Source organism: Rattus norvegicus, chromosome 10, assembly GCF_021556685.1.
Source record: "Rattus norvegicus strain SHRSP/BbbUtx chromosome 10, alternate assembly SHRSP_T2T, whole genome shotgun sequence".
In the NCBI taxonomy this organism is placed as follows: domain Eukaryota; kingdom Metazoa; phylum Chordata; class Mammalia; order Rodentia; family Muridae; genus Rattus; species Rattus norvegicus.
This window is the reverse complement of record NC_141543.1, coordinates 20,910,624-20,924,091: the sequence shown is the minus strand read 5'-3', so window position 1 is coordinate 20,924,091 and position 13,468 is coordinate 20,910,624. Positions and strand designations below refer to the sequence as shown.

Below are 13,468 nucleotides of genomic sequence, written 5' to 3'. Positions count from 1 at the left end.
CACCAGAAGAGGGCATCAGATCCCATTACAGATGGTTGTGAGCCACCATGTGGTTGCTGGGAATTGAACTCAGGACCTCTGGAAGAGCAGTCAGTGCTCTTAACCACTGAGCCATCTCTCCAGCCCCAGGTGATTATCTTTTAGGTCTGGGGGTTTTGTTTCACTTTGAGACAGGGTCCCTCTGTGTAACAAGCTCTGATTGACTGTCCTGGATTCTGTTTGTAAACCAGGTTGGTCTCAAACTCAAGAGATTGATCTGCCTCTGCTTCCCCAGTGCTGGGATTTTTCTGTGTGCCACCATGCCCTGTCAAGATTCATTCCTATGCCAGTTCTTCACATCTTTTTATGGGTAATACTCTCCACCATATCAACACATCTGTGTCTGCCATCTGATTTTTAATGATTTATGTGTCTCAGTGTTTTGCCTGCATGTATGTAAGTGCGCCAAGAGCGTGCCTGGTGCTGGAGAGGTTAGAAGTAGACCTCAGATCTCCTGCCTGGAACTGGAGTCATGGCTGTGAGTCAACAAGTTGGTGCTGGGAACTGAACCCAAATCCTCTACTAGAGCAACAAGTGCTCTGTGCTCTGAACTGCTGAACCAATTCTTCATCCAGTGTCTCATTTTATCTGTTTTTTTTTATAATTTTAAATGTGCATTGGTGTTTTGCTTGCATATTTATCTGTGTGAGGGTGTCCGATCTCCTGAAACTAGTTACAGACACTTGTGAGCTGCCATGTGGGTGGTGGGCAGCTAGGGATCTTTTTTTTTTTTTTTTTTCGGAGCTGGGGACCGAACCCAGGGCCTTGCACTTGCTAGGCAAGCGCTCTACCACTGAGCTAAATCCCAGCCCCTAGCTAGGGCTCTTAACCTCTGAGCCATCTCTACAGCACCCCCTCCTCCCCCACATTTTATCTATTATCTGGCAATGTTCAGGAAGTTTGTGTAAAAACTGTTCCAAGGTACAGTATGTGTGTGTGACTGACTGCAGCACGTGCACCTACGGTATGTGGCGGTCAGAGGAGGATAACTTTCAGAAGTCAGTTCAGCCTTCTACCCTGTTAAAATGGGCTTACACCAGGCCAGGTAACTTTCGAACTGTTGGACAAATTTTCCTATCTTTACTTCCTTCCTTACTATAGGAGCAGGAGGTAGGTGGGATGAGGATTACAGATGGCCAGGCACCGGAGGGAGCTCAAACTCACTCTGTCAGGCTTACAGCGCAAGAGTGTTGGTCCCAATCTATGTTTACTTTTTTAATTTCTTGCTATTCACGTGACTTGTGAAAGCACTTTTCTGAAGAACGCTGTCCGTGGCCCTCCAGCTTCAGAGCTGGCCGACCAAGTGTACACATGCAACGTGTTGCCCATCCCGGAGTCCACCTGGATAACGCTGCTCTCGCTGGTCTAAGCTTCCAGGATCCCCAGTGGGAAGAATGTCCTCATAAGAGTCAGCTCAAAGGAGAAGACCTTCAGCATTCATGCTTGTGCCTAAACTCTCAGGAGCGGCCCCTCCTACTCCACGGCCAGGAGGAAGTCCCACCCCTTGAACAGCCTACAACGGACAGAGCCTTGCCCCCACCGGGACGAGCAGTAATTGGCTGTCCCCGCCCTGCCTCCAGGGAACGCGAGCCGGAGAGTGTACGTCCAAACTACGTTACTTCCCTTCGAGAGAAGCCAGTGCAGCTTGAAAGATATACTGCCCCCCCTCAGCGACTCATTCATGTCGCCTCAAGCAGGAGTTATCTCTATCCTTCCGCTTGTCCACAAGGGGGAGGGGTAGACTTGTGTAATATTTGACTCTTGATTGGCGCGAATTAGGAAAGGGGTGGGCTTAGAAGGTTATGATCGATGTGAGATGGCACAAATGCCTTAGCAGTGGTAGCCAATGGTGATGACAAGGGGGCGGGAGTCCAGGATGTTGCTTGTCGGTGCCGGGCTACTATGGCTCTGAGGCAGCCTGCAAGAAGCGGTAGGGGTTCAGACGGACATGCAAGAGCGACCAATGATTTTGGAAAATCAGCGGGGAAGTGGCCAATGGTCACAGCGAGGAGGCGGGGAAATTCGCCAGCCTCCGCAACACTGTGTACGAAATGGCGGGGACGGGACTTCAGTGACAGACAAGCATATAGACCAACAGAAATGATAAAGAGGGTGGCAACGGGCCAGTAGCAGTGGTGAGTGGGCAGGGCGGGGCGACCGTGGGCTGGGCGGCACCGTGTGTGGGGCGACGTGGGGGCGGGGCGATCGTGACGGCCAGGGTGCCAAGCCAATGGCCCGGAGAGGGCCGGCGGAGGGTGGCCAATGGCGGCCGCGCATCCGGGGGCGGGGCTGCGGGGCTGCGCGGTGCCGTGCGGGAAGCGGCGGGCGGCGGCGGCGGCGGCGGTAGCAGCGGCGGCTAGGAGGCTGAGGTGAAGCTGGAGGCAGCGGGGTGGGTGCACTGGGGGCGGTGGCCAGTGGGCGGGAGCATCAGCGTTTGGACCGCACGGCCGCTCACCAGCCTTCGCCCGCAGGTCTGGCGGCGGTGCCGTGGGCCGCGGTGCGGCGGGCGGGAGGATGGGCACCCAGGGCAGTCCAGTGAAGAGCTACGATTACCTGCTCAAGTTCCTGCTGGTGGGCGACAGCGACGTGGGCAAAGGCGAGATTCTGGAGAGTCTTCAGGACGGAGCAGCCGAATCCCCGTACGCCTACAGCAACGGTAGGCCGGGGTTGGCGATGGGCGCGCGGGGCGGGAGCGGCCTGTCGCGGGCGCGGGCGGCCTCTGCGCGTGTCGCTGCGGTATCCTCTGGCCCTGCCTTGGGGAGCCGTCGGCAAGCAGATGCGGGCCCCGGTGGCTAGTAGGAGGTTTCAGCAGCAGGTCTTTGGAGTCCTTTAGAGCCCGGAATGGGCCGCGCGGCAGATACCGCATGAGCGGCCGGGTGCTCACCGCACTGCCTCCGGAGGGGTTTGCTCAGGGACACCGCACCCTGTGCAGGGAGAAAATACATCTGCTGCGATGTGATTCTTGTTAACTTCCGGGTGCATGGCAAAAAAAAAAATACACAAGGTAGATTGCATCACTGGCACTTGTCTGAGCTTGCCTCTTAATTTAGGTATTTAAGGTAAAATCGTAGCTAACAGTGGGTGGGATTGGATCACAGGCTACAGGGGCTGCTGACTCCGGAGGAATTAATGTGCAGTGGGCCTGTCATTCTTATATCACTGGACTAATTGTACCTCCCTGGTCTCTCCCTGGGTTCCTTTTCTCTGCCTCTTTACTTTGTTCTCTGGGGTTTTGTTAGCCCTGTCTTACTGCTCTGAGCACTGGAAGTCTGGTAAATAACAGCTGAGTGTAGGCAAGACATCTACCACTCTTTGCAGTTAGGACTTGTCAAGGGTGATGACCACCAGGACTTGAGTGGAGGATTATTTCTTCTGAACAGAAGTGCTGGATCTTCTCTGTACCTCTTCCCCACACTCCTGCTCTCAGCTTCAATCTATAGCAGGCATCTTTGAGTGCAGGAAAGGAAGAGCCATGGTTTTACTTTGTGGGGCATGTGAAAGGACCTCTGCACAGCCAGGCAGCCTTGACTGGTATTTGACTGGGTGCCCCAAGGTGACAGCCCGGCTTAGATAGGCTTTGGGGTTACCTTTCCAACAGAGGAGCATGGAACAGGCTGGGCTTCAGAAGTGCTTAGTGTTAACTTGGTGCTTTGGAAAGACAGCCTGTGGCCCCCGGCCCTAATCTTAACCCCCCATCAGCTTCAACTGCATATACACACAGCCTCCAGCTGGATCTTTCCTCATCTCCTCTGTCAACTGAATCTTGCCAGATTTCCTATGACATGCTACCTGAAGTTCGGCCAGTAGCGCATAAAGAGTACAAAGGTGTGAGACGTACTGAGGGCTGCTTAGCACAGGGCACCACTCACCAAGTGCTTTTACACTGCACAAACTGTAAAGCCCAGGGCACACTTGCAGGTCCTTGTGTGGGTCCTGCAGTATGAAGCACAGAGGGAAACAGCTGTGTCAGCATGTTTTTTGTGTCGGGTTGACATGCATATAGCACAAACATCAGGTCTTTGGGTCAGAGCATTGGGCCACTGACCCATGGAGCACTCCACGGAGTGAAGTTGGTTGATCTGAGAATGCTTGGGCCTTCTCAGAGGAGAAGAGATTAGAAGTGATAAAGCAAGGGTTGGGGATTTAGCTCAGTGGTAGAGCGCTTGCCTAGCAAGCGAAAGGCCCTGGGTTCGGTCCCCAGCTCCGAAAAAAAAAAAGAAAAGAAAAAAAAAAGAAGTGATAAAGCAGCTGGTTCTGGAGAGGGAGCACAGTGTGTTTACTGTTTGAAAGAGCTGGACTTCTGGTTCTCTAAGTAGAACCAGACATTTCTCCGTATGTCAGCCAAGCGGTGGTGGCACACTTCTTTAGTCCCTGTACTGAGAAGCAGAGGCAGATGGATCTCTGAGTTTGAGGCCAACCTGATCTACAGAACAAGTTCCATGATAGCCATGGCTACCCAGAGAAACCCTGTCTGGAAAACAGAAAGAGAATGTTTATTTCCAACTTTAGGTTTTTTTCAAGGTTCAGGCTTCTCTGATCAGGGTAGTCCCCACCTGGGAAGGGGCCTGCTCCATATTGGCCCCAGATCTCCTTCTTTTTTTTTTTTTTTTTTTTTTTGGTTCTCTTTTTCGGAGCTGGGGACCGAACCCAGGGCCTTGCGCTTCCTAGGTAAGCGCTCTACCACTGAGCTAAATCCCCAGCCCCCCAGATCTCCTTCTTGATCCCAGCCGGGTTATTTACCTGTCTTAACGTCTCGTCTAGCTTGTTCCTCAGGTGTGAACATCGCTCTCTCTGACTTCACAAACATGTGAGTCATCAAAACGACTTTTTTTTTTTAATTAGCACTGACACCTGAAACAGTGACAGAGTAGGATCCTGTGACCACATGCCCAGCATCTGCAAGAGCCCCCAGGTCTGGTGCCTTAGATACTTATTAGGGTCTCTGTGGAGCTAGAAACATCAGGGCATTGAGGACGCAGCAGTGATTGTGTCCAGCAGCAGTGAGAGTCTCTTCTCTGGATGTAACAGGACACTTTCAGAGCACTTCCTTCTGGGCACCCACAGCAGAATTACGCTCCAGAGTAAAGGCATTGTGGAGTCTCAGTTGTGGGAGAGGATTGAGGGGGAGGGGCAGCTTCTATGCACAAGCATACAATGAGTAGATTTGCCTCTGGTTCTGATATGTGGCCTTGGAATGAAAGGTCCATGTTGGTCCCAAGTCAGCCAACTGGGTATTTACCCTTGAGCCCAGGAAACATTATTACTGTAGCACACAAGACTGCCCTTGTTTGTGATGTGGGCATTGAACATCTTTAGTTAAGACAATTCTATCTCACCCTAGCTCATACAAGATTCCTGAGTGTTAGAGCCTTCAGGAAAATCCACTGTAGTTCATATGCTCATGGCCTGAAAGATCCACATCTGTTAATGGGTCCATGGGTGTTACTTCATTCTTCTGTTCCCTTGGGAGTTAGTGCTTACAGAAGGAAGCTGTGGAATGATGCCATTTTCCTTTCAGCCCAGGGAGTTCGGAAGGGGGCAGCTTACAGGAGAAGCTGACTCTGGGCTTTGCCACTCATGTTGGAATTCCAGGGTTATGGAGATGTCTGTGGCATCAGATGATGCATACACCCTAAGAGAGTGAGGATAATATGTGCCTATGTCCCAGCATGCTGTGAGGTCCCTGCTATAGTCAGGGCTGTGGTGTCAGATCAGTGACCCAGTGGCCAACAGCATTCATAGGAATCTTACTCCATATTGCTTCTCATTTGAGTTAAATTCCATTTCTCTAAGTGACAGGGTCAAGGGGAGTTTTTAAGTACTTTATTTATTAATGGAGTATGTGTGTGTGTGTGTGTGTGTGTGTGTGTGTGTGTGTGTGTCTGTGTCTGTGTGTCTCCATGTCTGTGTCCCCTCACACAGAGGTCAAAAGACAGCTTTTTACCAGGTATCTTTACTGTCGTTAGTCCCAGTACTTGGGAGGCAGAGGCAGATGGATCTCTGTGAGTCCCAGGACAGCCTGCTCTACTCGGTGAGTTCTAGGACAGCCAGAGCTACATACTGATTCTCTGTCTCAAAAATACCTAAATAAATAAATAAGGGGGAAAAAAGACAGCGTTAGGAGTTGGTTTTCTCTCCACCTTTGTGTGGATGTAGGGATTGAACTCAGAATAGGCTTAAGCAGCAGGTACCACATGAGTATTTTGCCTGAATGTATGCCTGTGCACCGTGTGCTGGACAAGGGCATCGGATGTCCTTATGAAGTTATAGACAGTTGTGAGACATGTAGTGCTGGGAATCAAACCCAGGTCCTCCTCAAGAACAACAAGTACTCTTAGCTTCTGAGCAAACTTTCCAGCCCCACTCAAGGGGAAATTTAAAACCCAGTGCTGCATTGTGTTTTCCATGATTGGACCTATCTCTAAATCATACATTCCATATGTCTCATTCACTGCTTTATCCCCAACACTAGCACGAGTCTTGCCTGAGTCTTGCACGCACCCCCTGTTTTTAGTTATATGATTTTGAGATGGAGTCTTGCTGTATACCTCAAACCATACTTGCTATCTTCCTGCCTCGGCCTTCCTAGTGCTAGAACTACAGGTCCTCCACTGGGCCTGACCTAAATGTTGTTTCTGAGTGAACGAACAGCCTATTACAGCTTCCCTTGGTGCTAGTCCACATGATCACTATGGTAACCTTCACATTCCTTTTTCTTCTCTATCTGAGGCTGGGCACGTAGGTCTCAATTTTACTGTCTATACTCTGGGGTAATTTATTGGAGGGTTCTGTTGGCTTTTCCTGTGTTAGATGCCAGATTTTCTGGCAGATTGTTGGCTCCAAGAGGAACAGGAATGGTCACTGTGGTAACAGCTAATACCTCCAGTCTGTGGCTTGTGCCAGGCATGCTGCTGAGTGTGTCTATTCGTCATTTAGTCTTCACCAGTACAGAGGAGGCTCAGAGGAGCACAGGCTGCAGTGGTTACTGGGTCCTGGTTGGCTCTGTTCATTGAGAAGGAGCTGGGCAGACCTCAGACCGCGCAGCAATGGCACTTCAAGGTTTTCTCCTAACCCTCAGTAGGGCTAGGGTTGCTAGACACACACTGGTTCTATACGCTTGATTCAATATCTGCACCTTAGGAGACCTGTCCCAGCCCCTACCTGACCCAGGTATTTTCTGGGAAGCCATATACCTTCCTTGTCACTTCTTGATAGGCCGTTATAATTTGTCACAGGGCCATTCGCAGAGAAGCATTCTGCCCTTCACCATGCCTAAGAATGTCCTAGGCCCTCTCGTTGTGCTCAAGGACACCATCACTGGTGCTGGACATTGGTTTATATTGTGCCCTGAGCATGTAAGCCACCCTCTGGGGGATTGATTACCTTCTGTTTCTTTGCTATAACTAGGTTCCTTTTTCATGGTCCATGTACCTCTACCTCAACCTCATCGTTTCATTCACTTGTTCAGTCACATGTTTGTGGATATCTTAAGTGCACCCAGCTGTTGGTCAGAAACATGGGGTACAAGCCAGAGCTGATTAGAGAACAGTTTGCTTTTATAGACTTTTTGAGACAAGGTCTCATTATATAACCATGGCTAGACTAGAACTCATTATGTAGACCAGGATGGCCATGAATTTGAAGTGATCCTCCTGCCTCTGCCTCCCAAGTGGTAGGATCACATTTGACTAGAATATTTGTTTTTTTTTTGTTGTTATAAACAGTACCAAGTGACACAGCAAATGCTCAAGTGGCAAGCACAGCAAGATCTGTCAGCTTTCTGGGAGGACTGCACGGTCACATTTGAGATTGTTGTTGCATAGATAATGCCATCTTTTCCATCAGCGTGATTGTTTGTGGCTTGGAGGTGATCTAAATTTAACAGCATTTCAGGAAGGAAACTGTATCAGGAGCTGAGAAGTGGGCGGGAAGGACATGAGGGGAAGGAACTGGTCCTTGGCAGGTCCTTTCGCCTCCTGTTCTTTTTGAAGATTATAACTGGGAAGGTATAAAATTGCTTGATCGCTGCAAAGCTGCCCTCACGCCGGTGTGGAGCCTGAAACTGGACGCGTTTAACAGGAAGCTGTGGAGTTGTGCATTGGCCAGAGCATCTCTGCGATCTACGAATGCAGGGACAAACCGGCTTCAGCATTTAGCATGGAGGCTGAGAGACACCTGAAGAAGACACGGAAGGGGAGTGGGTGGCCTGGCTGACTGGGGAGCGGGTGGCCCGGCTGACTGGGGAGCGGGTGGCCCTGCTGACTGGGGAGCGGGTGGCCCGGCTGACTGGGGAGCGGGTGGCCCTGCTGACTGGGGAGCGGGTGGCCCGGCTGACTGGGGAGCGGGTGGCCCAGCTGACTGGGGAGCGGGTGGCCCTGCTGACTGGGGAGCGGGTGGCCCTGCTGACTGGGGAGCGGGTGGCCCTGCTGACTGGGGAGCGGGTGGCCCGGCTGACTAGGAAGTGGGTGGCCTGGCTGACTGGCCACACTAAAGCAGCTGCTGGGGACCAGCAGTGAGAGGTGGGCGGGAAGCAGAGCATCCACAGAGACAGGGCTGCCAGGCCAAGGCCTGTGTCTAGGGGACTATGCTTAGGCAAAAGGTAGGAGTCTTTGAATCGGTGACAGTAAATGAACAAGGTAAGCTCAGATTTCAAACATAAGGGGCAGGGTGATGTCCAGGGCATCAGTCAGGTGACTCTCGTGGCTGTGGCTCTTTTCTGAAATCAGAATATCGAATGCAGCATTATCTTTGGACATCTGTCCTTCAGAAAATAGAAAGGATGGGAAGAGTAGAGAAAGGTGAGCCTGACAAGAGGACAGTGGGACACACCGGATGAATTGTAGCAGAACACTACCTGCCTGTCAGGGTGCAGGACATTTAAATATGGGGTGTGGGGGCAGCGCTGGAGAAATGACTTAACAGTTAAGAACACTTGTTCTTGCAGATAACCCTAGTTTGCTTTCCAGTACCACATAGTGGCTCAGTCATCTGCAACTCCAGTTCCAGGGGACGCCACTCCCCCTTTTGATCTCTTAGGACACCAAGTGCACAAGTGGTGCACAGGCAAATACAGGCAAAATGCTCAAACATAAAATATCAGTGGGAAGAGGAGTGGGCAAGATGGGAGTACTAGTGTCTGGGCCTCCAGAGGGCAGTGAGGCAGGAGAGATGATCAGTGGTTTTAGAAGGGGACTTACAACCAAGATGTGCTACTGGTGCTGTGCACAACTTTGGTGGAGGACATCTCTGTCCTGAAAGGGATCCATGCCAGTGTCTGGGAAAAGCAGAGGATAGGAGAACTGAGTACTAGACAGACACAGGCAACCTCACAATTTGTGAAGTATTTCAAAGAGTTGACAGCCAAATGCAGGAAGCTCTGAGCCAGTGAGGTGGGGGTGGGATAGGGGTACGGGGTGTCATTAGCTGGGAGCTATAGCTGAAGTGGACCTGGTTCCTTCAGCTGTGCACGCTGTTAACCTTTTGGATCTGCATAACACCCAATTAATAGGGTAAATGAATCAGGGTTCAAGGTGCTTTAAGGCTATGTGAGGTACTAAACAGGTACAGTGACACTATCAGGGTTGCCAAGGGTCTCTTCTTTAGGTTCTGAAAATCTCTGCCTAAAGAGTGGAATGACCAAGGGAACTAGGTCACTGCCCAGGTGGCCTGCCCTGCCCTGCTCCATGCCACCACTTTGTGCAAAGAGTGTGAGTCAGCAGTCTTGCCTAGGCTATGAGTCTGTATGTGCCTGAAGCATCTTTCCGGCTGAGGTCTGCCTACCACTAAGCCCTGGAAACGATGAGGAGGACCCTGCAGAAGGGAAGACATTGAATGGTGGTCCATTCTGGATTCTTTGATGTCTCCCGCATCCACTGATTCCCACCCTGTTGGACTGTATTAGTGGATGCCAGCGATATCCCTTCACCTCCTCAGTGGTGAAGCGATGCCTTCTGTTGCCGCCTCATCTCCCTCACTGCTGTCTTCCTGGTGGTGCTCACATATCACGCTGCATGTGGGGCGGGGCCTCTTCAGGCAGTCTGGAGTGGCTGACCATCTTCTGCTTTTGGTGTAGTTGATGCTTTCAGTTACGTGCTGGCCTTGCTTAGTCTGGAACTGGCTAGTTTCTCCAGAGAACGTGGCTTTTGTTTTGTGGGGACAGGTAGTATGCCTTTTACAGGGGTTCATGTCCCAGGCTGGCTTCAAAACTCCATTGTATAGGTAAAAATGGCCTTGAACTCTTTGTTGTTTTTCCAATCTGGGTTTCTCAATGTAACAACCTGGAAGTCCTGGAACTAGCTTCATAAACCAGGCTGGCCTCGAACTCCCAGACATCTTGCCTCTGCCTCTCAAGTGCTGGGGATTAAAGGCCTGTGCTACCATGTTTGGCCTTGAGCTCTTGGTTCCCAGTTTGGATGGCTTCCACATCCCAAGTGCTGGGGTTATGGGCATGTACAACTACAGCTGGCTTATTACCCTACTTCCCGAGCTGAATTTTATTAAGTGGAGAATACTTAGAAAAAAATGCTGCTTGTTCATAGCAGCAAATGCAGCATGTGCAAAGCATAGGAATGGCAAGGGGAAACCTAACGTCGAGTTGAAGACCTTGTTCCATTGAACCCTTTGGAAGGACTTTGGTGCCCAAGTTTATTGCAAGGTAGTTAAACACGTAGTTCATCATGAGTGAGTGAGTAATACTGAGGGTGTTGCCTGTGTGAACACAAGGGCTGTAACCACAGGCTCTCCAGCCCCTGATTATTCTTTCATACTTATGTTACATAGTGATATATGTACGTATTCACAAACCTTTTTCCCCAAGCATGGTCTCACTATGTAGCTTTGGAGCTCCGGCTGTCCTGGAGTTACTCAGTAAACCAGGCTAACCTTGAACTCATTAAGATCTACCTGCCTCTGCCGCCACAGTGCTAGAATTAAAGGCTTGTGCCATTGTCACATGTCTTTTAAAATAATACTTTTAACTGGTGGTGGTAGCTCCATGCCTTTAGTCCTAGCACTTGGGAAACAGGCTGGTGCTCGGAGTTTGATGCCAGTCTGGTCATGACCAAGACAGACAGTCAGGGTTACATAGAAAAACTGTGTCTTGAAAAACAAAAAGCGGGGACTGGAGAGATGGCTCAGTGGTCAAGAGTGCTCTTCCAAAGATTCTGAGTTCAATTCCCAGCAACCACATGGTGGCTCACAACCATCTGTAATGGGATCTGATGCCCTCTTCTTGTGTGTCTGAAGACAGCAACAGTGTCCTCATATATAATAAATAAATAAATAAATAAATAAATAAATAAATAAATAAATAAATCTTTAAAATATTAAAAGAAAAAGAAACAAAAAATTAATTCTTTATTTTTATTTCATGTGTTTGTATGTTTTGTCTGCATGTATGGCTGTGCACCAAATCCATGTAGTGTCTGTGAAGGCCAGAAGAGAGTGTTGGATCCCTTAGACCTGGAGTTATAGATGGTTGTGAATGCTAGAAATTGAACCTGGCTCATTTGGAAAAGTAGCCTTCAGTGCGCTTAACCACTGAAACTGTTTGCTTTGCCTGTTGTTGTTGTTGTTGTTGTTGTTGTTGTTGTTGTTGTTGTTGTTTTGCTTTGTTTTTGAAACAAGTTCTCTCATCCACCTGCCTCTGTCTCCCCAGTGCTGAGATTAAAGGTGTGCACCACCATGCTCGGCTAGCACATGCTTTTAATTTCAGCATTCCTAGGACAGAGGCATTTTGAGGCTAGCCTGGTCCCTAGATTGTAAGTCCCAGGCTAGTCAGGGTTATAAAGTGAGACCCTGCCCCCTCCCCCCAAAAAAGGCTGGGTGGTGTTAGCACAGGCCTTTAATCCCAGCACTCAGGAGGCAAAGGTAAGCGGATCTTTATGAGTTTGAGACCAGCTTGGTCTACAGAGTGAGTTCCAGGACATCTAGGGCTACACAGAGAAACCCTGTCTTGAGAAAACAACAACAAAATATAAAACAACCAACCAAAAAAGCAACCTGTGCTAGAAAGCAGCTCGCTATAGAAGTTACCCGTCCTTTCTGATGTGATGTGAAAAAACCCGACAACTTTGTCTGTCTAGGCTTTTAGTAAAGGCATCTAATTAGTTACAAATAGGCAAAAATAAATCTGCTCAGTAGCAAAACTGTTTAGAACTCAGTTGTCAACCTGCCCTGTGGTCAGTGAGGCTAAATCTCAAGGATTGGAGGATATATTCCAAAAACGTGCATAGGGGACCAGGGGACACTAGGCTTTTGAGCTCATTTGTATTTTTTTCTTTTTTTTTTCGGAGCTGGGGACCGAACCCAGGGCCTTGCGTTTGCTAGACAGTTGCTCTACCACTGAGCTAAATCCCCAACCCTGCTCATTTGTATTATTAAAGCAAGTAAAACATGAGTGCCATTTACAGACGGCTAAGCAAACACAGTACAGAGGGAACACACCTGGGGTTTTGTCTCCTCATCTTTGCTCACGTGAGAAGAGCCAGGAATATTCCTCCTCAGGCCTTTGCCTTTCCCGCAGAGACAACGTGCACTTGCCCTAGTTCCTCAGTGCTCTGTGGCATCCCCTTCATGTCCCTGCTTCCAACTGCAGTCACTTATCATAGTTTATGCCATTCTTTCTGGAAGGCCACCTTGTGGGGAACATTCCGCCCTGTCCACAGTTCACAGTAAGTTCACAGCTTTTTTTTTTACAGACTCCCACACACAGGGAAAGGTCCTGGAACTCACAGGAGCCAAAACGAGAGTGTATGTGTACTCAGGTATGTCTCAGTTCTGCGTTAGCCCCCACAGCAGCTTCCTCTGATAGAGCAGTTTGGTCTTTGGAAGTCTTTCCTGTTGCAGGTCCACAGCACAGAGAGAAAAGGAAAGGGTAGAAGAGGTTGAACCTTAAACCCAGCCATAAGGCTGGTCAGAGCTGAAGGCTGTGCTTACCCGTAAGGCTGGTCAGAGCTGAAGGCTGGGGACTCACAGACAGAGGAGTGTGGGTGGACTCCTTCTAAAGGAGCAGCTATGTAGCAGCATCCCAGAAATCCTTTTTTACCAAGTAATTAGGACTCTGTCGCACAGAGATGATAGATACAATAGAAGGAACCAGGCTTTTCATTTTTAAATAAAAGTGGAAAACAAATCGGCTAAGCCCCTCAATGGAGTCACGATGTCCTTGTGTTCATGGGGTAAACTGTACTGCCTTTAGCTGTTCTTATCCAGAGGAACATATAATGGATACTTATGGTAGCAGAGTTGTCCCCAATAGCTGCTTAAGTGGGGGGAAAATGCAATCACCTATGGGTGTCCATAGGAGATTAATGTCAAGAGTCTGTCAGATGCCTAGATCTATAGATGCTCAAATCCCTTATATAAAATGGCACACAGCCAGGAGTACTGGCACACACCCTTAATCCCAGCATTCAGGAGGCAGAGGTGA

At 49.5% G+C, this 13,468-nt stretch overlaps 2 protein-coding genes across 10 annotated transcripts in view; one reads left to right on the top strand and one right to left on the bottom strand.

Annotated features, from left to right (window-relative positions):
• Positions 1-1,244: 1,244 nt before the first annotated feature.
• Positions 1,245-13,468, bottom strand: part of Mettl26 (methyltransferase like 26) — a 42,849-nt gene continuing 30,625 nt past the window's right edge. The window contains exon 6 of one of the 4 annotated variants that reach the window (XM_087571528.1): positions 1,245-2,963. The gene's annotated coding sequence lies outside the window, so the exon portion shown is untranslated. Of the gene's footprint in view, positions 2,964-7,575; positions 8,215-12,114; positions 12,877-13,468 lie in introns of those variants that run through there. The other 3 variants (XM_087571525.1, XM_087571526.1, XM_087571529.1) reach the window with 3 other exon arrangements.
• Rab40c (Rab40c, member RAS oncogene family) overlaps positions 2,280-13,468 on the top strand; it is a 35,470-nt gene continuing 24,281 nt past the window's right edge. For 2 of the 6 annotated variants that reach the window (XR_015630725.1, XM_087572663.1), the window contains exons 1-3: positions 2,280-2,408; positions 2,511-2,695; positions 12,738-12,803. Coding sequence is in view for 2 of the 6 variants with exons in the window: in XM_087572663.1 (XP_087428789.1) it covers positions 2,302-2,408; positions 2,511-2,695; positions 12,738-12,803 (358 nt within the window). In the remaining 4 variants the exon portion in view is untranslated. The remainder of the gene's footprint in view (positions 2,409-2,510; positions 2,696-12,737; positions 12,804-13,468) is intronic. The other 4 variants (XM_087572665.1, XR_015630724.1, XM_087572664.1 and 1 more) reach the window with 4 other exon arrangements.